This window comes from Balaenoptera borealis, assembly GCF_965194805.1.
Source record: "Balaenoptera borealis genome assembly, chromosome: 3".
NCBI lineage: Eukaryota > Metazoa > Chordata > Mammalia > Artiodactyla > Balaenopteridae > Balaenoptera > Balaenoptera borealis.
The window spans coordinates 149,568,907-149,595,395 of NC_138866.1; the positions used below are offsets into that span (position 1 = coordinate 149,568,907).

At 41.9% G+C, this 26,489-nt stretch overlaps 1 protein-coding gene across 9 annotated transcripts in view; it reads left to right on the top strand.

Moving 5' to 3' along the window:
- The window catches only part of LOC309626986 (endophilin-A3), a 651,420-nt gene that overhangs the window by 218,109 nt on the left and 406,822 nt on the right, over positions 1 to 26,489 (top strand). For 8 of the 9 annotated variants that reach the window (XM_082388465.1, XM_082388463.1, XM_082388462.1 and 5 more), the window contains 5 exons: positions 2,167 to 2,235; positions 8,482 to 8,554; positions 11,142 to 11,285; positions 15,251 to 15,384; positions 19,417 to 19,575. In XM_082388465.1, coding sequence (XP_082244591.1) covers positions 2,227 to 2,235; positions 8,482 to 8,554; positions 11,142 to 11,285; positions 15,251 to 15,384; positions 19,417 to 19,575 — 519 coding nt within the window. In that variant the 5' untranslated portion in view covers positions 2,167 to 2,226. Of the gene's footprint in view, positions 1 to 2,166; positions 2,236 to 8,480; positions 8,555 to 11,141; positions 11,286 to 15,250; positions 15,385 to 19,416; positions 19,576 to 26,489 lie in introns of those variants that run through there. The other variant, XM_082388457.1, reaches the window with a different exon arrangement.

The following is a 26,489-nucleotide window of genomic DNA, read 5'->3' on the forward strand; positions in this document are numbered from 1 at the left end:
AAAACTATTGTCTTAGTGTATCTGTCAGCTTCTACTGAGTAACAAAGTGCTCCAACATTTTGTGGTCTAGAACAATGACCATGTAAATGACCCATGCTTCCATGGGTCAGCAGATTATGCTGGTATCGGCTGGGCTTTCACAGTGTCTGCAGTCAGCTGCAGGTCAAACTAAAGAGCTCTGGTTTGGGGAATTAACTGGTTGTCCTGACTGAAGGTGTTAGGGCCACTTGTCTCTCACCACCTAGCAAATTATCTCAGGCTTGTTCACATGGTGGCAGCAGGGTTTCAAGAGAACGAGTGAAAGCACACAAGATCTTGTAGAGCCTAGGCTTGTTTTTATGGGTCAAAACAAGTCACATGCCCAGCTCGATTCATTAGGGTGGAAATAGACTCCAGCTCTGTCTAGGAGGGATGGCAAAGACATAGAAACAGGGAAGATGGGGAGTTGTAGCCTTTTTTTGGTAATATTTCATCTCTCTTCAAGTAATTCCCTCTCACACCTCAAATTTAAGTTAAATACTGTCTGCATGTATATTCTTCCTATTAAACAGTAATACTGTGTGTCTGATAGTAGTAGTGTAAGTAGTAGCAGAAAACCACACTTAACATTTAAAACAACCTACAATTTTTTTTTTACCATTAATTGGTGGTACCCACCTCCCTTTACTACTGAGTTTTATATTCATATAAGTATCTTAAAGGTGTAAACAAATCCTGTAGATGTGTACTTTTCTAAAGAAAGTGACTTAACATATTTTCTACTGCTAATCCAGTCTCCTTGTTTTCTAATCCAACCCCTACTGGAGCCAAAGTTGGTTTTCTAAAAGGTTTTCCAACTGCATTGTTTGATGAAGAAACTCTAGGGACTTCTCAATCATATTCCTTACCTTGGCACTTGAGAATCTGTGTGGTCTGGCCTCTGCCTACCTTTCAGCTTTTATTTTCCTTCATTCTCCCTTGAGTACCATTCATTAGAGTTAAACCAAATTTCTTGCTGTTTCTTGAGCACACTTGGTCCTATACCAGTAGTTCTCAACTGTCCGGAGACATTGTTGGTTTTCACAATGGAGTTGTGTGTGCTGCTGGTTTCTAGTAGGTAGAGGCCAGGGATGCTGTTAAACATCCCACAATGCACAGGACAGTCTCCTCAGCAAAGAATGATCTCATCTGAATATCAGAGTGCCAAGGTTGAGAAACTGCCCTACAAATTGCTGCCTCTGGGTCTTTTTTCACACTGCCTCACACCAGAAGGCCTTCCTTCAGTCCTGCCTGTTGAAATGTCCCCTGTCCTTAAAAAGCCAGTTCAGATGCCAAGCCTTCTAGGAAACAAGTCCTGGATGACCCCCACCCTTACCCTTTACACTGTAGGTTCGCAGAATCCTTTCTATGAATCACTGAAATGCTTATCACTTAAGATGTTTACAATAATTTGTGTTCTATACTATTATTTTGTATTCTTACTGTTTCTCCCTTGTATTTTATAAATTTATGTATTTATTTTTGGCTGTGTTGGGTCTTCGTTGCTGCGCACAGTCTTTCTGTAGTTGCAGCGAGCGGGGGCTACTGTTCATTGCGGTGCGCGGGCTTCTCATTGTGGTGGCTTCTCTTGTTGCGGAGCCCGGGTTCTAGGCACGTGGGCTTCAGTAGCTGTGGTGTGTGGGCTCAGTAGTTGTGGCTTGCGGGCTCTAGAGTGCAGGCTCAGTAGCTGTGGTGCACGGGCTTAGCTGCTCCACAGCGTGTGGGATCTTCCCGGACCAGGGCTCGAACCCGTGTCCCCTGCATTGGCAGGTGGATTCTTAGCCACTGTGCCACCAGGGAAGCCCTCTCCCTTGTATTTTAGTTGACTGTTGGTATATGAACTCTTTTGCTGAACTGTGGGTTCCTGGATGACCAGGATTAATCTTATTTATGTTCCTACTAGAGCAACTACCATGTGTTTTACATATAGTAAGTGCATAATAAATATCTGTTGAATGAGTGAGGAATGTGTATCTTCCCATGTTCTTAGGTATGGTTACTCCTTCCAACAATTTTCTTAAAGGACTTAATTCAAAAAAATCCAACAAGCTGAACCTGAGTTTTTTTGTTTTTGTTTGTAATAATTTGGGTCAAATACTGTGATAACAAATGATTGTACAGTACAATTACTTGTGTTTATTTCTACAGCTGTTTAGTGAAAAAATAAGTGGCGTTGAAGGAACGAAACTAGATGATGAATTTCTTGACATGGAAAGGGTAAGAGAACATTTTAATGTAAATTATCTTATAAATTTGACTTTCATTGTGATATGAGATATACTGATACTGTAAAGGATATTAGAGTGGGGATCTAGAATGTTTGAATTCAGGTGTGAATTATAGAGTCCAAAAGGAAGTTCTTTCATACTTCAAGGTCCAAATAAAGACCCTGGACCTTGGGAGATGGGATATGGCTAACTGGTTCCCTCTAGTGGACAAGAGTCAGAATGCTCAAAAGATGGTCCATCTTGGCAAACAGTTTAGGCCAAAGTGATTGTGATTTAATATCTTGGAGAGTCGAAACGTATTACTGGGAGGAGGCTCTTCGAATATATAAATATTGATTTAATGTGTGGAAGACTCTGACCCTGTTCCCACGTGTTGCAGCAGCTGCATAACAAGTAATTTTTATCCACTGGAACCAGCCATGTCAATCAACTTGGATAAGCTGGTTTCAGACTTTCCTGACGGGTGACACAAGGATGATAACGTGTGCTCTGCTTGCCTCGTGTGGATGTTTTGAGAATTATGCAGAAAAATTAACGTGTATGAAAGCATTTAAAAAATACAATGAGCACGTTACAGACGTGATTGGTAACACATGACAAAGGAAGACTGTGGAGTCTCGGTCCCTGAACAAGCTTCCTGGTCAACTGTGTGAAGTAGTTTAGGTGGAGGCAGAAGTGGGACCATCACTAATTATCAGCTTCCTCAGGTCCTTTCCCCTTTGTTTTGGGACCTTTAAACATAACCTAGTTTTAATAATTAGAGTCCCCAAATGAGAGAGGGCAGAGAGAAAGCAAAGCATCTTTCCTCAGGTGTAACATGGAGGATACAGGCTATAGCAGGTAGTAGAGCTTTCAGCAGATTCTGGGGAAGGAAGTCCAGCCCCAGACTGTGCCTTGGGGGTGTAGGGGTTACTGTCTTCAGGATACCCTGGACCTGGCCACACTGTCCTCCAGGGAGCTTCTTATTTTCTGGGTGAGCACAATTAATTTTCTAGAAATGTTAAGGCCTTGATAGAAAGCTTATTTTGTTTTGCTTTTAGAAAAAGTTAGTTTCTGAAGATTGAAAATCATAGAACATTTAAACATCATTGGCATACCTAAAATTACTTTAAAAATCTCTTGATAAATAAAGATATTTGTGTAACTTTATTACTAATAAAATGATTCAGTTGAGATGTTAAGTTTAAAAGTACATTTCAATAATTTTAGTTTCCGTTGTTGGACTGAGACCCCTCTTGTTTACTTCCTTTTCCTCCCAAAACCTGAATGAGTGACAGAAGAAATACAAAAAGAAAATCTATTATCTGTTTTATTGCAGCAGTGAAAAGCATGGAAATGTTTAATAGGTCAAGAAGTTTTAAGGACTTTCTAGAAGAGGTGAATTAGGTAAAATATGAGGCCACTAAAAGGAAAAAGAGGGTTTTAAAAAATTATAGAAAGATGTATCATGTAATCTATCAGGAAATTATAACAGTTATGAACGATTATGAATCATTTAGCATGGCATCTGAATATGTAAGGTAAAAGCTGTCAATGCATAGAGAACTGACAAAAATCAGAGTAGACGATTTTGCATACCTTTCTCATAAAATAACAGATAATTAAATAATAGGCTCATAGAGAATTTTCATAAAATATGACTATTAACTTTGATTGTAAATAATATAGATATCTGCATTCCTCAAATTGAGAATTCATTTCAAATTTCTTTAAGACAATTTCAATAATCAATTATTTATTGGGCTATGGGAAAAAGAACTCAACAAATTTCTCAAAGTAAAATCATAGAACACAAGGATTACAAGGAAGGTATAGTTGCCAAATTCTGGATGTTTGGAAATGGAAGAACATGTAAAAATAATTCTTGTTTCAAGAGGAAATGAAAAATAAAATTAAAGATCACTTAGTCACGAGAACTCTGTGTGTCAAAACCTGTGATATATGGCTAAGTCTTCAATGCATTTAATAGAAAATAAATGTTGGAAGAGAGTGAATAAGTCATTCAAGCCAAAAAGCTAGGAAAACAACAGCAAAGTAAATCACTCTAGGTGGAAGGAAGAAATCAATACAGATAAATGAGAAATTAATAAAATATAAAACAATAATAACAAAAAGGTAGAATCAATAAATAAAACCAAGAACTCTTTTTTTTTTTTTGAAAGACCACCTCTACTAAGTGTGAGCAAGAGAGGGAAAAGGGAAAACACAACTAAACTACAAAAGGAATAAGAAGGATATAATGACAGATGTGGATTCTTTTTTTTTTTTCTGAATTTTTGAATTTTATTTTATTTATTTTTTTATACAGCAGGTTCTTATTAGTTATCCATTTTATACCTATTAGTGTATATATGTCAATCCCAATCTCCCGATTCTTTAAATTAAAAAAAGAGAGAGATTATTATAAACAGGTGTCAGAAATCAGGGCTGCCAGCAGCTCTCTAACTCAAGGGCTGAGGTCTGGGAGTGTCAGTGGCACAGGCTTTGGGCACCTCAGGGGTAGGGTACCAACACAAATGGAAATTCCAGATTTAATCTACCAACAAAGACGCCCTCACACCAGGTAGACTTTACAAAAATAATTTTCACCTCTCTGCTTTCCCCTGTTTGTCCTGATGGTTTGCTGAGATATTTGCATTGCATTTTCTTAACCTGAACACACACACCCACTCCCCCGATGTCCCCAGTTATTCTAGAAGGGAGGTTTTGTTTTTAATTTTTTTGTTTTTAAACTACGTGAGTTATTTTTTTCAGTGTTCAACTTGATTGCCTATTTTTGCCAACGCGTTTAGTGGCATCCTCTTTAATTTGTAAAGGGTTTATTCCTTGCATTGATTCCTGGGCTGTCCTGGAAGCACCACCAGTAGGTGTACATCAAGGCCTGTGAGTTTTAGGCCATTTGTTTCTTGGCATTTTTTTTCCCAAAAGAAATAGAAGAGTCTAAGTAGAAAGTATTCCTGCCTCTACCTCCTCTCATCCTCACCCCTCAGAGGTGACTCCTAGATACCTGGTGGCTTTTCATGTCCAAAGAGGGTTGTATACATGGAATGACCACTCTACGTTGTGTTTTAATTAATATTGAATATATATAAAGTTATAAATCTAAAACCTAGTTTTTTTCTTTTTCTTTTTTTAAAATTAATTTTTATTGGAGTATTGTTGCTTTACAATGTTGTGTTAGTTTCTGCTGTACAGCAAAGTGAATCAGTCATATGTATACATATATCCCCTCTTTTTTGGATTTCCTTCCCATTTAGGTCACCACAGAGCACTGAGTAGAGTTCCCTGTGCTATACAGCAGGTTCTCATTAGTTATCTGTTTTATACATAGTAGTGTATATATGTCAGTCCCAATCTCCCAGTTCATCCCACCCTCCCTTCCCCCCTTGGTAACCATAAGTTTGTTCTCTACATCTGTGACTCTTATTTCTGCTTTGCAAATAAGTTCATCTGTACCATTTTTCTCGATTCCACATATAAGCGATATTATACGATAAAAAACCTAGTCTTCTTAAGCCTTAAACTGCACATATGGATTTTATTTATAAATTTAGTAATTTCAGTATAAAAATGATGATCATTTTTAGTTAATCTTCATTTTAGTTTCCATTAAGTCATAAGCTGAACAGATGAAATCCTTATACATTTGTCACCAACTAGTTACATAATTAAGCAAATTCCCTTAATGCAAATTCCTGCAATACAAATGCAGTGCATAGGAGTCCCTCAAACTTAACATCAAATCTAAAACAGGATTTTCCTATGCACTTACATTTCTTGTAACTCTAATAAAATATAAACATTAAGTTATTAAATTTTCTTAAACATTTCAAAGAGCTTCATAAACAATTGAACATACTGAAGAGAGTTCAAAGTGTACAAAACTCGTTACCAGGTCAAGTACACATACACACAGGCGCATTCCCACACACACAGCTAGCACACATGTATCAGTAATATGGGTTTGATTCATTTCTTCATTTCTGTACTGTCTTTTTAAACCTTCCTGGGTCCCCAAATTTAAGCATTCAGCTAAGGGGAACAAATACAATTTCAGGTTGGATGAGAGTGCTTCATCGAAAGCTTCTGACCCTGAACAGATCATAGATTTTTATTCACTTTTTTAAAAAATTAATTAATTAATTTATTTATTTTTGGCTGTGTTGGGTCTTCGTTTCTGTGCAAGGGCTTTCTCTAGTTGCGGCAAGCGGGGGCCACTCTTCATCGCGGTGCGCAGGCCTCTCACTGTCGCAGCCTCTCTTGTTGCGGAGCACAGGCTCCAGACGCGCAGGCTCAGTAGTTGTGGCTCACGGGCCTAGTTGCTCCGCGGCATGTGGGATCTTCCCAGACCAGGGCTTGAACTCGTGTCCCCTGCATTAGCAGGCAGATTCTCAACCACTGCGCCACCAGGGAAGCCCCCATAGATTTTTAAATGACAAAAATGAGGTTTTTTGTATTAGAAATCACTCCCAGCTTGCTTTTTTCCTTAGCAACGCACAGTGGACGTCTTCCCAGTACATATAGATCTTCTGTGTATTTTCCCCCTGTGATTAAAGAGTATTCCTTATTTGGATGTTTCACAATTTATCAAGTCAATCTCCTATTGATTGTAATTTAAGTTGTTTTCAGTTTTTATGACTATGTAAAATGGTCTAAGAAACATCTTTTTACCTCCCTGCAGTTTACTGGTATGTTTCTAGATGCTAAGCCCCTGGAAGTATGATAGATGGTACATTAATAGGTACTTCACCTTGATCTCAAAAAGATCGTATCATTTAGCACTCCTATTGTATATGAAAGGGCCCATTACTCCACACCTGTATAATACCTTATATGGGGTCTAGTCAATTAAAAAAGATTTTTGGGGGGGTCAATCTGGTGAGTGGAAAGTATCTCCTTTTAATTTATAATTTTCCTGAATATTTTGTCAAATGTTTATAAGCAACTTATATTTCTCCTCTTTTGTGGATTGCCTTCTTTCTAGTCGGGTTGCTTTTTTTTCTTAATGGGAGTACGGAGTATAATAGATACTAACCCTTTATTTTTTTGCATTTTAGTTTCTGTTCACCACTTTTATCAAACTTCGTGTATTGTGTCTATTCACCGTTCCATTTGAAATTTTATGGAGTCAGAATTTTGGTCTTTTCATCTTTGATCCTTGGATTTCGGTGATACCTGGAATATCCTTTCCACCCCAGTATTTCAAAATATTCTCCTGCATAGTTTAGTACTTTTACAGTTTGTTTTTAGGTCCATATTTTTAACCCTGTAGGTAGTGTGATGTATGAATCTAACTTTATTAATTTGCCAAGTTTTAACAAAAAAAAGAAAAAATTGAAAGTGTGATAGGCTTTGAATTACTTTTACATGTTAATTGGGGGAGGATTCACATCTTTCCAAAACTGAATTTTCCCATCTAGGAATGTGGCTTTTCAAGTATGTATTGTACATTTCTCATAATATTTCTTCCTCGTTATTGCTTATTTTTTAATTGCTGCTCTTATGAGCGGGATCTCCTTTTCCTTTAAAACATTTTCTTTTGGGCTATTGATGGTATAAAGTAAAGCTATTGAAATGTGCATAGTTAACTTTTATTGTATATTCTCACATTCGTTTTCTGGTTAACCAACAGCCAGAGTATCCAGGAATGGTTTTGAGGAAGGAAAGATTCAGTCATAACCTGGCAGGGAAACCTTTGTTGTTAGCATCTTCTGCCCACAGAACAGAAGAATATGTATTTCAGTGATAATATTGATACTAGTGATGATGATTCTTTTGTTGTTGGCTTACTGAGGTAGTTTCTCATATGAATCCTTATTATGACATCCTTATACAAGTACAGAAATTCAAGTTCACCCAGCAAGTAAGGAAAATTTGGCTCAGAAATGTCTAGTCTTGGTTTTGAGAGACCTTCAAGCACAACCAATAATCTAGTGGAGCATAATAACTTGTCCAAGTTTCCTAAATATTATATTAATATCCATTTTAATGTTGAATAAGAAGTTAGTGTTCTCCACCATCATTGGGAGGAGCAATTATTGGAAGGATGTCCCAGAATCAAAAAGTTAAGAAAATATTACCTCTTCCAGAAATGTTGAAAATGTCCATTTGGATTAAAATCATTATAATGGCGTTATAAATATTAAATTGATCAAATTTATTTCTCTGTTTGTTTTTCTGTAGAATTCATTGTTTGTCATTTACCAATATCTTCATGTGTTTCTTTTATTTTAAGAAAATAGACATTACCAATAAAGCTGTTGCAGAAATTCTTTCAAAAGCCACAGAATATCTTCAGCCGAATCCAGGTAAAGTTAGAAAATGTCTTGAAATATTCAATTGTTCATTCGCTGTCACAGATTCTAATAACCCAGGCTTACTGAGTGTATGGTTGACATGATCTAGAAACAATGTCCTCTGTGTCTGAATAATGAAATTCAGTTTTTTTAAGTTGAGTGACTAAAGGTAGTTGCAGTGAATCCTAGCTGATGACAAACAGAGCAGACACTTCTGTGAACTATGGTGACGTTATTTGGGTGGAGTCTTGGTCTTAGCAGCAAGACACTGCTAAGCAAAGACATTTTTTATGAGATGCTTCGGAAACCCACTAAATATTTTGTCCATGTTTTCTTATTCAGCTGTTTCCTCTTTTTTTAAAAAAATTTCTGCCATCCTGTTCTAACGGTGCCTGTGACTTTGAAATGGCTTTCACTTCATTGCTTAAATGCTGATGAAGTGAGGTACGATAAACATGAGAAACATGAGAAGATCCAGTGTTACCGCAGCTTCTGGACAGGAGGTCTTTCACTCCTAGGTATTGAAGCAGCATCCCTTGATGAAGTTTTCCTAAGTTCTAAACTATAGAAACCAATAGAGGGCGTCCAAGCTTTGAATTCTGTGGCTCTCCAAATCTGCCTTTACTTTGTATGAATTTATTATTTGCATATAATTATCGTGATTCCCTCGGCTGTAGGAATCAGCACACATCCAACCATCTGAAAATCTAGAAAATAAATTTAAAAACATACATTGAATAAAATATTATGTCCAGGCAGGATGGCAGGTATAGAATTCTTTAAAACTGTACAGCTGATTATAGTTTTAAAAAGCATAATTATATATCTCTTCCTGGACCTCGTCAGTGATTGAACCACACAAGTCCCTTTTCCTGATGAATCAGTCAACACATATTTAGCACATGCTCCCTCTAGGCAAGGGGCTTTCCTGGGTCCTGGGATATACGGTTGAGTTGGAAGGGAACCTGCCCTCAATGAGCTGACACTGGAATGGGGTAGGGAGGTATTGGCCAACAATGAAAGTGTCCACTTGGCCAGACACCTCTGGTTATTCCTGGAGAAGAGGAAGGGAGGCCTAGCAGCCTCTCATTCCATTTAGTGGCCCTCAGTCACAGGACTGCTGCATCCCACATCCCGCCCGGACAGTGGGGAAGAGGAGCAGAGTGTGTGTGTGTGTGTGTGTGTGTGTGTGTGTGTGTGTGTGTGTGTCTGTCTGTGTGGCAGGAGAGTGAAGCCTGTGTGCCTGGGCACCAGGAGGATAAGTGCTTCGAGGATGAGGTGGGCAAGATTCAAAAAGACTGGCACCGTGAGTGTCTAAAGCTTTGCTACTCGAAGTGTGGTCCATGGCCCAGGAGGACCGGCATCCCCTGAGAGACTGTGGGAAACGCAGAAACTTGGGCTCATCCCAGACTGACTGCATCGGACTCTACATTTTAACAGGATCCTTGGGTGCTTTGCATGCACATTAAAGTTTGAGAAGCACTAGTCTAGAATACTTTAAAATAAATATGTAATTGTTAAAATGAAAGACAATAAAAATTTACCCCTTTACAACCTAAAATTATCTCAAACACCACCTAGCCTACAGAATGAATTCCCAAATCCTTAGCTTGGTGTTCAGTTCATAGTCACATTTCCCCCTAGGTATTTCCTGATTTGTCCTGTATTAATTTCTTCTTTGGTCAAAGCAGCCTACTCTTCATCTGTTGGTTATAAACCATAATAAGCCTTCCCCCTTCTGCATCTTACACTATTTCTGCACTCTTGGGGGGGCATCTTTCCAACTTTATTCAGCGTATTGTTATATTTTCCTTTCTGTACACCACATCAGACTTTATTTGCATAATTACATCTTGTATTTTCTGCCTTCCAGTAACTAGAGTGTGAGCTCCTTGAGGTCAGAGGCTGTCTTAGGTCTCTCTGGAGTCCCAGTAATTAGCATGGTGTGTCACACAGAGCTGGGATTAGTAAACACTCATGGCCTAAGTCAGAGAAAGGACTTAGTGGCCACCTATCATTTCCCTTGGGTCCAGGAGTGGAGCTGTACCTGAGGGACCATCAACACAGACTCTGGTTCCCCATGGGGGCATCTGTCTCCTATTGGTTAGGCTTCCTAGACAGGAGTGTGCAGCTCAGTGGCCCTGTACCATGAAGTTACATATCATCAGTCTGGATACACTCTTGGGGGTGGGGGGCTGTTAACCACCAGTTGGTTTGAAACATCCACCTCAGCAATTCTGTTCTTAGTTTGTAATTGGTCCCCAGGAAAATTTGTCTCCCCAGGTGTCAGCGTCTGACTCAGTGAGTAAGCTGTGGGTGGGGTAATGAGAGCCCCGGTTACTATTATTTGGGAGTCAACAGTGTGTGCCATAATTTCTATTTTTCATCATGTTTGTGCAACAGTGCCCTTAGCCCCCACCCTGGTTAAGAATCTAGAAAACCATGCGAGTAACTTGGTCACGCAAGTTACCTTCCTGTCTCAGGGCTCTGACATTTTGTCTAGGGCGATCTTGATTTCTCCAGCCCTGTTTGTTACATGCTATGTACCTGTCACTCCACCGTGCCATTTTAAGGAATTACAAATGATAATGTTTTTAAGCATACAGAGCTAAGCTAGGAATGCTGAACACTGTGTCGAAGATCCGAGGACAGGTGAAAACCACGGGGTACCCACAGACGGAAGGCTTGCTGGGCGACTGCATGCTGAAATACGGGAAGGAGCTCGGGGAAGGCTCCACTTTTGGTGAGTATTCCCACATCACCCGGGAGAGCTGAGAACGCATCCTTTGTCGATTTTAGGTTATGCACAAAACCTTCATTTTAACAACGCTTGTTATTTTTTTCATATTATCAAAGCAATACATGTTCGGGAATTCCCTGGCGGTCCAGTGGTTAAGACCCTGCTGCTTCCAATGCAGGGGGCGCGGGTTCGATCCCTGGTTTGGGAACTAAGGTCCCGCATGCCGAGTGGCGCAGCCAAAAAATAAATAAATAAATAAAAATTAAAAGAAAAGTAATACATGTTTATCGCAGGAAGTTTAGAAAACGTAGGCAAGTAAAATAAAGGAAGATGCCAGCATCACCCATAGTTACCTGCCCAGTGATGGGCCCAATTACACACTTTGCTGTGTATCCTTTATACCTTTTGTTTATTCTTATATATATTCACACACACCTTTAAAAAAATTAAAATGGGGTTATAGTATACATACCCTAATTCCCTTCTGTAATCTGCTTATTCCCACTGGCTATAGCATGGTCCATGTCATAAGACAGTCTTCTACCATATTGTTTTTAAAGGCTGCATAATATTCCATGCATCCACAGTTTGTTCAATCAATCCTATTTAGGATATTTAGATTTTTCTTCTTTATGTGAAAAAAAAATTACATAGCATTTACGATAGCCACTTTCATGGGTAAAGCTTTGGGAATATCCAAGATTATGTTCTTAGATGAAATTCCTGGTAGTGAAGTTGCTGAGTCAAGAGTATGCCCTATTTTTCAGGTTTTTGAAGCATAGTCCCAAATGACCCTCCAGAAAGGTTATACCATTTTGACACTCCTGCCAGGAAGGTATGAGAGTGTGTTTCTCAGCACAGGTACTAACTCTGGGAATTATCTTTTTAGTTTCCTTTTAACTCACTGATAATTTGATTCATAGCAAATAAAACTGATATCTGGGCGCTGTTTTAACTTTATTTTTTGGATTATGTGTGAGGTAGATTTTTTTTTCACGTTTGTCATCATCTTTGTGAATTGTATATTTATGTCCTTTGCCTATTTTTCTATTAAGGTGTTCTTTTTTTTTTTTTTTTCTTACTGGTTTATGAGCTTTTTCAGTGGTCAGGATACTTACTTTTTGTCTGTCTCATATGTTGATGAAGTTTTGCCCCAGGTAGGCATATACCTTCTGATGTTGTAGGTGAAGGTTATTTTAATGGAACAAGATTTTTGCTTTTTATTTAGTGGGGCTCATTGGTCTTTTATGGTTTATGGCTTTGGTGTCATGTTTAGAAAAAATTTTCCGCTCCTCCCCGCTTCACTAATAAGCTGTGTAAATGTTTGTTTATACTTTATTTTCATACATATGTTTTCTTTTCTTACCTTTAAATTCCCAAGCTCCTGAATTTAATGGATGAGTACTGTGCAATAGGGTTTTAATTTTGTGTTCTCACAAATACATAGCTAGTTGCCCTAACACTTTATTGAAAAGTTCAACCTTTCTCTGCTGATTTTCTATAACTTTTTTGTTATAAAATTTTATATATTTTAAGTTTGTTTCTGGTCTTTCTCTTCTGTTTTCTTGATCTGTACCCTGTTTTGATCAAGTGTCATGTTGTTTTAAATATTGTCATTTTAAAATATATTTTAATATATTTAACTAAAATTTCCCCTAGATGTTATAAAAATTTCATGGACATACTCATCTGTTTTATTTTTCCAGATGAAACTTAGAGTCATTTTAAGTCCCCTGTACTAAAAAAGAAGAAACTTATTAATTTTTTTTTTTTTTTTCCCACACCATGTGGCTTGTAGGATCTTAGTTCCCCGACCAGGGATTGAACCCAGGCCCTTGGTAGTGAAAGCGCTGAGTCCTAACTACTGGACCCTCAGGGAATCCCCAAAAAACTTATTAAATTTTGATTGAGATTACTTTAAATTGATAAATTATATTGGGTGTGAATCAAACTTGATATGTTAAATCTTCCGGAAGAATTTGGCACGTTTGCTACTCATGTAGTGGTAGCAAAGCAAGATATGGAAATTGAGGATTCCGGTATTAGGCCATAGTCATTCATCTAGGAAAGTGGGGGGAAAGTCTTTTGAAAACTTAAAAAAAAAAATCCCATATGTTAAAACACTAGTTAGTCACAGAGGGTAACAGTATCCTTCAGAGCAGTATAATGTGAATTTTATTTTATTCCCTGGGTGAATGGGGCCAAGATGGCCTATTCCTTGTCCTGAAGGCTGACCAGTGGAGGGAACAGAAGACACAGCCAGGCAGGCCCTAACATCCATGGACAGTCCTGCAGTGCGTCTGGTCAGGTGACAGGACAGGGGATTTGAAGGGCAGACAATTTGGTAGCTTCCTAGGTGTCCAGCGAGAGAGAGCTGACATCAGGAGGGCATTAGGAACAGAGGAGTTGCTTGCTGTTCTGAGGAAAAGACTGTGCTGTCGGATGATTTCTTCTTGGGGCCACACAGAAACTTCCTCAAGTGTAGAGACCTCCACCGGTGGAGGCTGAGTCCCACGTCCTCGTGGAATTGGAATCCTGAGCAAGGAGATGGGATATCAAACCCATGGAGGTGACAGCTAATATTCAGAATGTCACCTTTGGCGCCTTCTAAGAAACATATTTGGAAATGTTTTCGTCAAAGCTAAATTAACTGACATTCTGGGGTGTGGGCACTGGTGTCAGAGTGAGCAGTGGGGTCAGAAGCCATATCCTCCATTTCTGACCAGCTGGGCAGGAAAGAGTCCCCAGGCCAGGAAAGGACGTTCTCATCTCCATCTCAGAATGAGTTAGAACCAGACTCTGGGGAGTTAGTTAAGGAGACATAGCCTCCCAGGAGGAACAAAGCTACCCATGCGCCAAAACAGAGTCTCGGTCAGCTGTGGTTTGGAGTAATGGTTTCCACTTACATTTTGCAAGGTCCTATAACATACACTATCTAGGCTATTTCTTAAAAAAAATAAAAAGTGAGGTGAGGTGATATTGCTATCCCTGTTTTACAGATGAATAAACTGTACATGCCTATTACTCGTAGGTGAAACAACTTGAAGGTCAGAATTAGCTAGAAATGCAAATTCTTGGGCTGGGATTTCAGGTCTTCTTCAAGCCTGGGAGTTGAGAGACCCCAAGCTCTAACATTTTATGAGATTGATTTGGAAAACCCCAACTACAGGAAAAAGAGTTCAGTTTAGTGCGGCATTTCCCAGAGATGTCTTCTAGAAAACCTGCAACCCTCATAGTGCTCAGCTACCAGGATGCCTGCTTGCAAATTACTGCAGGTTAGCTGGTGCCGAATACCAGGATTTAATCCAGCTAAAGCCGCCCATCGCTGCCCAAGTCTGGCATGGCTGGCCTGGACCTCACTGCAAGAGCAGACCCTTCCCACCCTGCTGAAAGGCTGTCCTGTGTGACACTGCCAGACTTTCTTTGACATCAGAAAGGGTAGGGAAACTTAGAACCATCTCAAGAATACAAGGAGTGGCCTCAAGAAGACCTAGCAGCTGGAAGCTGAGATGAGGTTTTATTCATTTATTTCTATTGTAATCTTTATTGGTTAATATTTAACCCCTGATGAATGAATCCTTTTATTGTTTACAAAGACGGATTTTGTTCTTGCGCCTCTAAGGAACCCTTGGTGCCAGTTCACAAAACTACCAGTTTAAAAAAAGGAGCTTTAACCCCATCTAGTGGCTGATATGGTAAGTGCCTCAGTCTGTCTGAGCCTCAGAGTTTTATTCTATGCGGTGGAGAAAGTGCAGAAGTAGTGAGGAAAATGTGGAAAATATTTAGAAAGACTTTCTCGTTTTTACATTTTCTTTTCTCTGGGTCAAGATCCAAAGGCCCCAGAGTTGAGGACCTTGTTACACACCATTGATCATTACAAACTTTTGGGAAAAAATTAAATAAATATCACTGTTAACTTAGAGTTAGGTCTGCTAAAGAACCTTTTTTATTTGTATTTTCTATTGAAGGCAATGCATTGATAGAAGTTGGCGAATCCATGAAGCTAATGGCTGAGGTGAAAGACTCTCTTGATATTAATGTAAAGCAAACTTTTATTGATCCACTTCAGTTACTACAAGACAAAGATTTAAAAGAGATTGGGGTAAGTTTTCTAGGCTATAAATCTGCCTGTTGCTATTTAGTATGATGTTTATACTATTTAAAATCATTAGAACATTTCTATAGCGACTCAGTGAAAGCATCATCTTATTGTGGGTGGTAAAAAAATAACTCAGTTATGTTTACCTGGCTCATTGGGAAAGAGTCCCAGGATCAATTAGCCCTTTATTTTGTACCTTATTGAAGCCAGCTAGGAGCCAAGCTCAAGATACATATTTCTACAGTCATTTCTCACATAACAAAATGACTGCATAACTTTGCACTGGATTTTTTAAAAAGCAATCTTTATTTATTTTTTAATACCTTTTTATTTTTTTGCCACACCCCACGGCTTGTGGGATCTTAATTCCCTGACCAGGGATCGAACCCGGACCATCGGCAGTGAAAGCACAGAGTCCTAACCACTGGACTGCCAGCGAATTCCGTGTATTGGATTTTTGATTATCAAAATCATACCATACTAGCTGCATCTTTTTTTTTAACATCTTTATTGGAGTATAATTGCTTTATAATGATGTGTTAGTTTCTGCTGTATAACAAAGTGAATCAGCTATACATATACATATATCCCCATATCTCCTCCCTCTAGCATCTCCCTCCCACCCTCCCTATCCCACACCCCTCTAGGTGGTCACAAAGCACTGAGCTGATCTCCCTGTGCTATGCGGCTGCTTCCCACTAGCTATCTATTTTACATTTGGTAGTATTTATAAGTCCATGCCACTCTTTCACTTCGTCCCAGCTTACCCTTCCCCCTCCCTGTGTCCTCAAGTCCATTCTCTATGTCTACGTCTTTATTCCTGTCCTGCCCCTAGGTTCTTCAGAACCATGTTTTTTTTTAGATTCCATATATATGTGTTAGCATATGGTAGTTGTTTTTCTCTTTCTGACTTCCTTCACTCTGTTTGACAGACTCTAGGTCCATCCATCTCACTACAAATAACTCAATTTCATTTCTTTCTATGGCTGAGTAATATTCCATTGTCTATATGTGCCACATCTTCTGTATCCATTCATCTGTCGATGGACACTTAGGTTGCTTCCATGTCCTGGCTGTTACTGGACAGCTACATGAAATTAGAACACTCCCTAGCTGCGTCTTTTGATACGTTGCACTAGTGATCGTTATCTTCCATTACTTCTTAAGGAAATCAGTACCTAGGAATCAACGTTTTGTATCTGGAAAATGTTAAAAATGGCCCTCCGGAGCATACACGGGAGCTTTCAGGGACCTGTAGGTAATCACGTGCCACTTGCTTGGTGGTGCTTTTGCAGATACGCAAAAACAGTCTTGAGACTTCTACCCTGCCAGGGACTTCTACTCTGGAGGGACAGGCTGCATCGAGACCTTCTTCGGGCACCCCCTTGAGAAGCTGCCCAGAAGACCTTCCTGGTGGTGCCTTGAGGCGTGATCTGAATGCAGCCTGGGCCAGCTTGGAAGTCATCCAAGCCTGGGGGATGTCCCCTTTTCCTTTCTTCAGGCCCAGATTCTCATGGTGTGGTCCCTGAGCAGCATCAGCTTCACATGTTAGAAATGCAAATACTTGGGCCCTATTCCGGAGCTTCCTGATGGAAAGTCCTGGATGCCCGTATAGGCATTTAGAATTTACACCAAAACCAAAGGCTATGGAGGGGAATTCGGGAAGGTTGAAAGAAAAATGAAAGCAACCGTTCAGGAACTCCCAGGACATCCTGCTACCCGGCCCCCCACCCAGCGCCCCCGCCAGCACCCTCCTCAGCTCCTTACTCCCATTGCCCTCTTCCCCTCAGGCCAGGCCTCCACTGGGCCCCAGAGTCCATTATCCTCATCTCCTCAGGGCCTTTGCCACATCTGGCATCCTCTCTCCGGAATCTCCCTTCTTCCCCTTTCTCTCTATCGGCTTCTTCAGGTTAACGTTTAAACACATCAGCACAGCAGCCCTTGACTCCCGGCTTCACATCTCGGCCCCTCCAGTCCACTCTCCACACGACAGCCAGAGTCTTCCGAAGGTACAAGCCCCCAGTAGCTGCCCACTGACTTTGGAGGTAAAGATCCAGCACCGTAGTGCCTAATTCCTGGCCCCTCCTTCTCTCTACGGGTTGATCGCTCACCCCTTCCCACTTGAACTCTCTGCTGGCCTCAATGAATTACTTACAGTCCCCAGGGGATGTTTTGCTTTGTGCTCTCTTTTTATTCTTTGTCTTTCTCCTTTTCCACCTTCTCCTGGCTAAGTCATCTCACGTTGCAGATCTCAGCTCAGATGGTCGGTCCTTTGGGAAGCTCTTGTTCTCTCCCCGGCTTAATCAGGTGCTCCTTCTGTGCTCCCTGTGCTGTGAACATCACTGCTTCTCTTTTTCTGTTGTTTGGCAGCAAGTGCTTTGGAGTAAGGAGGCATGCTCTGTTCACTTTTGCATGACTAGCGCAGCCTTTGTGCTCACAAATTATTATTGAACAGATGATTCTAGAGAAGAGACATTCTGTGTTGTGGGGATGCCAAAACATCTTTCCCAAATGCAGAACCTTAGAACCAAATACCTCCTTTGCTGAAATGCATAATATGCCATTTCTTCTTGTGCTGCTGACCTTGAAGAAAGCTGTACAGAAAGCCCACTGGACGACATTGCTCTTCTGCTTGACCTGGTTCAGTAGGGTAGCTAGTCATGGACACAAATGTGGATCCTGAGCAGTGAGTGGGAGAAATGTACAAAATACACATATCCTTAAATGTTTCTCCCTATGCAAAAAAATAATTTCCTAAATGGTGTCTCTTGTTCGTCAACTCTGGTTTGATAGAGAAACTGTATAAATTTAAACTTAAATCCTATAGATGATCAAGAATTAAGAGTCTAATATTCAGAAGGCTTTTCATAGTCTCAACTGTGCTCTATATATCTTGGACATCTGGAGTGGAGAGCCTGTTCATTTAACACATGACTGACATATCTGTAAAAGGTCTTGTGGACTCAAAGTGCTTCTATAAATGTTTCGTCACCCATAAGTAGCCAGACTAAGCCTGGTTGTGCCCGTTTACAGCCACATATGTGGAGGCACAGAGGGGTTCAGAGACTTGCCCAGAGTCAGAAGAACATGTCAGAAGGGAGATGATTCTGACTTTTTGTCCCATATACTCTTTTCACCCAATCATTATGGAGGTTAGAACCAGTGCTTCCCACTAAAAAGAATAGTCAAGTTACCCACATGCTTCAGTGGGACAATCTGTTTTCACATACACTTTCAATATCAAATATCTGTTTTCCAGGGGTTATGGTCATAAACTCCCTTGCCCTGTGCGGTTATCCCTTCTATAGTATTTCTGACATGGGATCCCTCTATTTGAACACAAACTGTGATGGGGAACTTACTACCACACAAGGCACTGCATTCCACGAATGGACACCTCTAATATTTATAATTGTTGTACTTTGTTAAAGAGATCATATTTTTAAAAAGAAATTCCATCATTTCAGAGGTTGCCTGTGAGCATCTGTCCTCTGTATCACATTCATCAAGGGCATTTATTCAACTTGTTCTGTAATTGTTTGGGAATTTATGGAAGATGCATAAGTATTCTAGAGGATACTAGAAATTTGTGTTTTTATAATCTACTTCTTAGTGAGGAGTTGACAATAGTACCAAAAGAAACATACTTTTTTTGGGTATAGTTAATTTGGTTGGAAATTTTCTGGACATTAATGGAGCCTAAGTGAGGGGTCCTATAGAGAACCTTGGAAAATTAATCTGCATACTGATACTGCATCCTTATGTTCCATATAGACACTCATTCATTCTGTCTTCCATCCATCCATCCATCCATCCGTCTACCCATTCATTCATTCCACAAATATCCCTTGTAGACCGGCAGTGAAGGGAGCCTCTAATAGATGCTGAGTGCATGCAAAAGAAGTGTAGGGTGGGATCCTGCCCCCTAGAATTTATGCCAAGAAAAAGCAATGACTATTTTCACAGAAATGCTGAATATTTCTTTGTGCTGTGTTTGAGCATAACAGTTCTCTGAAGGACCCCTTTGTCTCTTAGCACCACCTGAAAAAGCTGGAAGGCCGCCGTCTGGATTACGATTATAAAAAGAAGCGAGTAGGTAAGATACCAGATGAAGAAGTCAGACAAGCAGTAGAAAAATTTGAAGAGTCAAAGGAGTTGGCTGAAAGAAGCATGTTTAATTTTTTAGAAAATGATGTAAGTATTTAAACCAAACAGGAGACTTTAATGTGAATGAAAACATTGACTGTATGACTAGGGTCAGCATGTTGAGAAGCTCTGGAGCCTTAGTTGTTACAAAGTTTCTGGAATTTTCCATAACCATTATCTCCTGCCTAAGAAATAGCTTCAGATATGCAGCAAGTCCTGACTCAAATCTCAGATCTGGAGAAGTCCTGTTGATCCTGGAATTGCTTCAAAGATGTGCTCAGGTTGGCCCTGGGGAGGTGGGGTTGTCTTAGGTGAAGTGCGTCGTAGACCAGCCTTTGTATTTGAGGCTGTAGCATTGGTGGTTTTGCAGGAGAATGGAAAGCCCAAGTCATGTGGTAATTTGCAGTTTTGCTACGACTGTGAAGAGCGCTCAGTGAGACAGATGTTTGAGGAGGAGCAGCTCTCTTGGCTAGTGAGAGAGCCTCACTCATCACCCAGCTCTCTGATGCCTTTACTTGTCATAGTGAACCTTTGGGATATAAAAGCATGACCTAAGTTTTTCAGCTGTACCATAGTGGTGCTTGTGAACCTGGGGATTGTGAAGGTCTTGACACACACCCCTCAGAAATGCTAACATCCTATTGTACCGTGACTCCTGCCACCAGCTCTTATTTTATTTGTCCAAGTAAAGTTAGATTAAATGGAACTAAAGAGGATGGTAACCCCCAAGTGGGCACCGTGAAGGCTGAAGGCCACCCTTCTTTGCCTTGGCAGTGAGAAGTCATTTGGCATTTATTACTGCCTGATGGGAAGAGCCCTTGGCCACCTGCCCCGTTCGGAGTTCCCACCCTAAGTCCAGCTTCTGTGATGCCACGAGCCACCTCAGCCCAGCATTAGCTTTGGACCTATTTGTTGGACTTTCAAACCTGTTGGAACAAGTCAGAGGGTTTATTTTTCTGCAACACTGCGTTCTACTTCTAATAATTGATTAAAAGGTACATTGAGGTCTTGCATCTTTCAAGTCAAGTCAAACCAAATGTACTGAGCACCTTTTATCTGCCATGGTGTTGTGGGGGAATTATGTCCACTGTTGACAAGACATTAACCCTGGAGGAAACAATGTGAAATCCCCATGTCCATTAAACCTCAGTACCAAAAAGTGCATTCTATTATGCTTCTCCTTTAGATATCTTATCAGGTTTTTTTCTTTTACATCTTATGAGAAATAGGAAGAGGTATAACAGTTTTCCCTGTTTTTCTTTGTTGTTTTCTTTCCCTTAAAAATAGAAATTTCCTTGAAATTATCCCCTAGCAATAGGCCATTTGGTTTGGTTTTGTCTTGGATTGCCATATTTGATTTTTTGAAGTGTGAGGTATCAGATGCATGTATTCCTTATCAGCCTGCAGCAAACGTTGCCCTTCCAGTCCTGGGTCCTTTAGAGGCAGATTTAAACTCTGAGGTTGAATCTCATGTGTCAGACGTGCTGTCTGACCCATGCGCTTTATTCATGACCTTTATTCATGATCTGTGATGAGCTATTGCAAAGTACTCCATTAGGGAGGCCTGTCTCAGTTGCTGTGGTCTTGGCAGTTGACCCAAGAGACCTCAGTTTCCCTTCAGTATCAGTCAAAATCAGAAATGACCCCTTCCTTATAAGAACTCAGTCATTTGTCCATTTGTTGACAGTGTTCTGCTTGTCACAAATGAGTTAACCCCTGCCCACCCCACCCTGGGAGAAGTAAGAGCTAGCTTATAACTCAAGCCCCACGGAGGTCCTGGTGTTGGCCCTGCAGAGGCATGAATTGCAGTGTTTCTCCTAAAGTTTCCTGGGGTGGGTGGGGGGGTGACTTCATTCAGCTCTGAGGAGCATGGGCTGCTCCCTCATTTTAGGACCTGGGTCCACGTCTTCACTGGCAGCCATGGAAACTGGCCATTGAGATGGGAGGAGATCAGAATAATGAAACGGTGGGGGACTTTCAAAGGCTGCCTTGGAAATAGGCTCCACCTCTTTCTCTTCCCACCTTTCCTAGTGCCATTTTTAACTGTAATGTTTACCCTGCGTGCTATGGTTGCTGATTCTCAAGATAATGGCAGTGCTAAGGAGACTGATGGTGGTGAGATGATGATGACAGTGACGAAAGCTACCATTTACTGAGTGACTTATGATAGGGAGGCTGCTCTTACCTTTGCCTCTCCCAGGTTTATAGTTGAGGAGACTCACAAGTTATCGTGGAAGCTCCAGAAGACTGCCTTCTTTCTCTTCTTGGGGTAACAGCAAGTAGACCTAGAAAGGGACAACCTTGTCTTTTCCCATGACAGTGTCTGGCCATATCCAGGTGGTCTGGCAGTCCTGTTGATGAGGCAAGGTCTAGAAAATGTTCTCCAGTTCCCCTTGGACCTGACATGCTAATACTGAAACTGCCTGGTGCTTCGGGATAAATAGTGGGTGTGACTTACTGGGGGAAAGACAAAGAAGCAACACATGGTGGGATGAGGCATGCTTTGAACCCTCAGGCCTGTCCTTGGCCCTTCTCCAGCAACGAGCCCAGGCCCAGTGGCTCTGCAGCTCGCAGAACCCTGACTTCCTGCTCCCTCTGGGTCACCAACCTCATGTCCATCCTTCGTCACTCAGACTTCTGTATCCATGTCTGCTTCTTTTCATGGTGAGGAAGCTCGGAATGAAGAGCTGTGCTTCAGGATGGCTGGTGATGGCTGGGTTTCTTCCAGGAACTAAAGATGGCTGGGATCTGTCTAATTCCCAGTTTAAACGCAGTGGGTCTGCAGGCCCCGCCTTTGCCCAATGGATTGGACATTCCGCCTGACCTGGTACCTGCTAGAGACCAGGTATATGCTTGCTTCTTGAGGACAGACTCTGTCAAACACGTGGCCTCAGGGACATGGTGGCAGGCAGCAGAGGCCCTGGCACTTTCTCCAAACACAAGTGGGACATGATTATCTTATTGTGGGTTACAGGTTTGGGGTATCCATCAGAACTGATCATGCTTTTGGGTTCTGACTGATTGAGGAATTGACACAAAAACCAGATTGGAATCAAGGGGAAGCCCTTTTAACTGATGAGAATACCCAATGCTTGTAAGATACAGGCCTCCTGGTCACCTGTGTTGGAGGGGATGGCATGGCCAACCCACGTCCCGATTGCACTGTCTGCTCATTGCACCCTCATTGGCAAAAGCCTCCCCGATGCAGAGCCAGCCTGACTCTCCCACCCAGACACAGGCTGAGACCCACGGCCTCTGGCCATGCAGAGCAGAGAACCCATCCTACTAATGAAGGAACATTCCTCTATCTCATCCACAGGGGGAGGAGTGAAGCTGGGCTGGGGAAAGGGCTTGCAAGTGTTCCCTCCAAAGAGAAAGTGAAAGCAGAGTAGCGTGAAGGAAGGGAGACCATCTGAGGTGGCGTGTCTGGAGCTCTGGGGCCACCTGCCCATCTCTGTCTGGCACTAACAATGCAAACCCCAAAGTCTCGCTCTCCAGGGAACAGGCGGTATCTTCTCCAGCCCTCATGTCCTATAGCCCTGCCTAAGACACGATAAAAGCTTCACCAGATACTGCCTACAAAATCTGTCTGCCAAAGATCTGTCTGATGTGAGGAGAACTCCAACCGGAACTAACAGGCTTGGTCTTTCCCGGGTCTCCAAATGCAGATCATGCAACTCTTCCTAGGATTTTCTGGAGGTTTCCAGGACGTGGTTGCTCATCTGTCCTCACATCTGCATTCTCCCAACTGAGAGACAAATAGGGCAGCCAAACAAGGGTGACAAACCAGCCTCCTGCCTAGAGGACAGGACTGTCTGGAAAATCGAGTGGGCACCTTGGGCCTGGGTCCACACGGGCCTCCAACTACTTACCCCAGACCTCGTCTAGACCTTAGAGCCACCTTCAGGGAGAGTGAGGTGGGCAGAGCAGAAAAGCTGCTTCACAAACCCACTTTCTTCAAGAATACAGACCCCAGGGCCAGGCCCCTCTTGCCTTTCCAGCACAGGGTCCAGTCGCCCTGGGTGTCAGGGTCCCCTAATCTCATCAGTCAGATGAATCACTCTTCCTCCTATCATATGGAAAGAAGGAAGGGGTGGTGAGAAGGCCCTGAGTTGTTCACTCCAACATTCGTTCCTAAGGGAAAGTGGCATCTGTTTTTCTACCTATTTTTGGCAGAGTTGGGAATGGGGTAATCAAAGAGAAGAGTGTCCTTTGGCGCCATGCTGTCGTCCTTGGGGGTCTTGTCAGTAAGTGCTGGATTGGAGCCCTTGAGCATCACTTCACCTCTTGTCTGGAGCTGAGTAGCTTCCTATTCTACACGCAGATGCAAGCCAGGAGGTGTTTTGGTCCATGAGATTTCCCAGGACCCCAGAGGGGCAGGTCTAGGGCTGGTTCTTTCTGCTGTGCCAGGCTGGGATGAGGCACCCAGAGCAGCCCTCCCCTAGGAGAGGGACCCCTGTGTCCCCCACAGTTAGCTCTGAGGTGGGGGTACAGGATATTCAGCAGTTGATTCCCAGTCTCCACCGCCATTTCTTGGGAATGCTAAATCGCTCCTAGGCCTGTTAACGCTCTCCTCTTCTGTCTTTGCAGAGAAGTTTATTCCTCACGACACGACATAATGGAATGTAGGTCTTTGACATTGGCAGGGGCCAGAAATATCACACAGAAGATGCCATTTCAGTCCGATGAGGCTAGGCACCTGCAGTATTCTCTAAGCTCTCCTGATACAAATCCCCAGCCTGGGGACCCTCCCTCTGTCCATGGGCTCCCAGAACAAGTGGAATTACTAGATTCCAGATTCCTGGGTTCTTTCCATTGGTCTAGAGTGGTGTTCCCCAAAATTCATTCCATGGGATGTAGTGTGTGTTGCATGAATAATGTCTTTATGGTCAAATAAGTTTGGGAAAGCCTGGGTTAACCAAAACGAAACAGGTTTGCTTTATCACAAGACTTTTCAGAGTCTTTACATGAATATATGAAAAATTAATCTCCAAGAGATTCCTAAAAGAGGATACACAAGGCAGTTTCTCAAACTTATTTGACAATCGAACTCTTCCACATCACTATTATTATTATTATTTTATTATTGACATATCAAGGGACTTGTATCAAATAAGGCATTTAGGAAGTATTGGACTAGTAGAAAGAAAGCACTCCCGACAAAGAGTGGAAGACCTGATATCTGGTTGTGGGTTTTTTTTTTTTTAATTTTTATTTATTTATTTATTTATTTATGCTGTGTTGGGTCTTCATTTCTGTGCGAGGGCTTTCTCTAGTTGCGGCAAGCGGGGGCCACTCTTCATCGCGGTGTGCGGGCGTCTCACTATCGCGGCCTCTCTTGTTGCGGAGCACAGGCTCCAGACGTGCAGGCTCAGTAGTTGTGGCTCATGGGCCTAGCTGCTCCGTGGCATGTGGGATCTTCCCAGACCAGGGCTCGAACCCGTGTCCCCTGCATTGGCAGGCAGATTCTCAACCACTGTGCCACCAGGGAAGCCCTCTGGTTGTGGTTTTGCCTCTGTTCAGCTATATGCCCCTAGAAAGTCACTTTCACCTTTACAGTGTCAGGCAAATGAACCCCTGCATGCAAGAAATTCTTTAGAAGTATAAAGTGGAGAATAAGAGTGTAGAGGATTATTATCCATGTTATTAATTTAATACGAATTTAATGGCCTGACTCAAACTTTCTCAGAAACTCTAAATAAATGCCTTTGCCTTATTAGAAAAGGCATCTGTTTATGACCAGACTGCAAAATTCCTGAGAAATTTTCCTCCAGCTTCTCTGAGGAATCCAGAAAGAGTGGAGTCTTTGATATGACAGAGCCAGAAATCAGTTGGATTATCACAGTTCACATCGAAGGTGGCCTGCATTGGAAGTATGTCATTTCACTTGTGAAAGGAGACAGCTTGCCAGGTCCCAGGAGATGCACATTTGTGCATTCATGCATGCTGTGTGTACTGTGTATTCCAAGGATCTGGGCGGGGCATTACCTATTCACGTCAAGTTCTCTCTGTTCTCGCCGTGGTCTTCAGAGTGTGCCTCTGTGCCCATTACCTGGCTGCCGACCAGTCCCTTGGTAACTGATTGTTGGAGGGTCTGAGGAGATTTCACAGCCCTGCTCCTTCTCTGCCACCCCAATTTCCATATCCCTGTTGCAGAGAGTTGATCTTAGAGGGCCTTTACTATGCAGTCCTTTGAGCCATTCTTCCTTTGGTACAGCCAAAGTTCCACAAACCCCCTCAATGGCTGTTGGTCCACAGGCTCCCCCAGTGGCTCAGATCCCACCCAAGTGTCCCTGGACACTTTCCACAGCTCCTGGGAACTTCTCCCGCTCTTAGTCTCTGCCCCCATCCCCAGCGCTAAGGTACTTCCAACAGCCTCAGTGTGTTCATTAGCCCCATGAGTTTGGTTCCTATGAGTCTCAAGGTAACAACTCCCATCCCCCATAAACAGGGGTCCCTGACCAGAGCTAGTCCCATTGTTAGATTTTGCTTCATTTGAGAATAGGCCAAAGCAGCTCTGAAATGGCAGTGTCCTATTGCTGCTGAATCATCACAGATCTGTGGCTTAAAACAACACAAATCTATTATCTTAAAGACCGCAGGTTGGAAGTCCTGAAATCAAGGTATTGGCAGGGCTGAATTCCTCCTGGAGGCTGTAGGGAAGAATCCATTTCTTTGTCTTTTCCAACTTCTAGAGGCCACCTGCATCCCTTGGTTCACAGCCTCTTCCTCCACTTCAAAGCCAGCAGTGAAGCACCTTCAAATCTCTCACTCTGCTTCTGCTTCCACTGACGCATCTCCTTTTCTTACTCTAACCCTCCTGCCTTCCTCTTAAAGCACCCTGGTATTATTTTGGGCCCACCCAGATGATGCAGGTAATCTCCTATTCCCAGATCCTTTACATAAATCACATCCGCAAAGGCCCTCTTGCCATCTAGTAATATATTCACAGATTTGGAGAA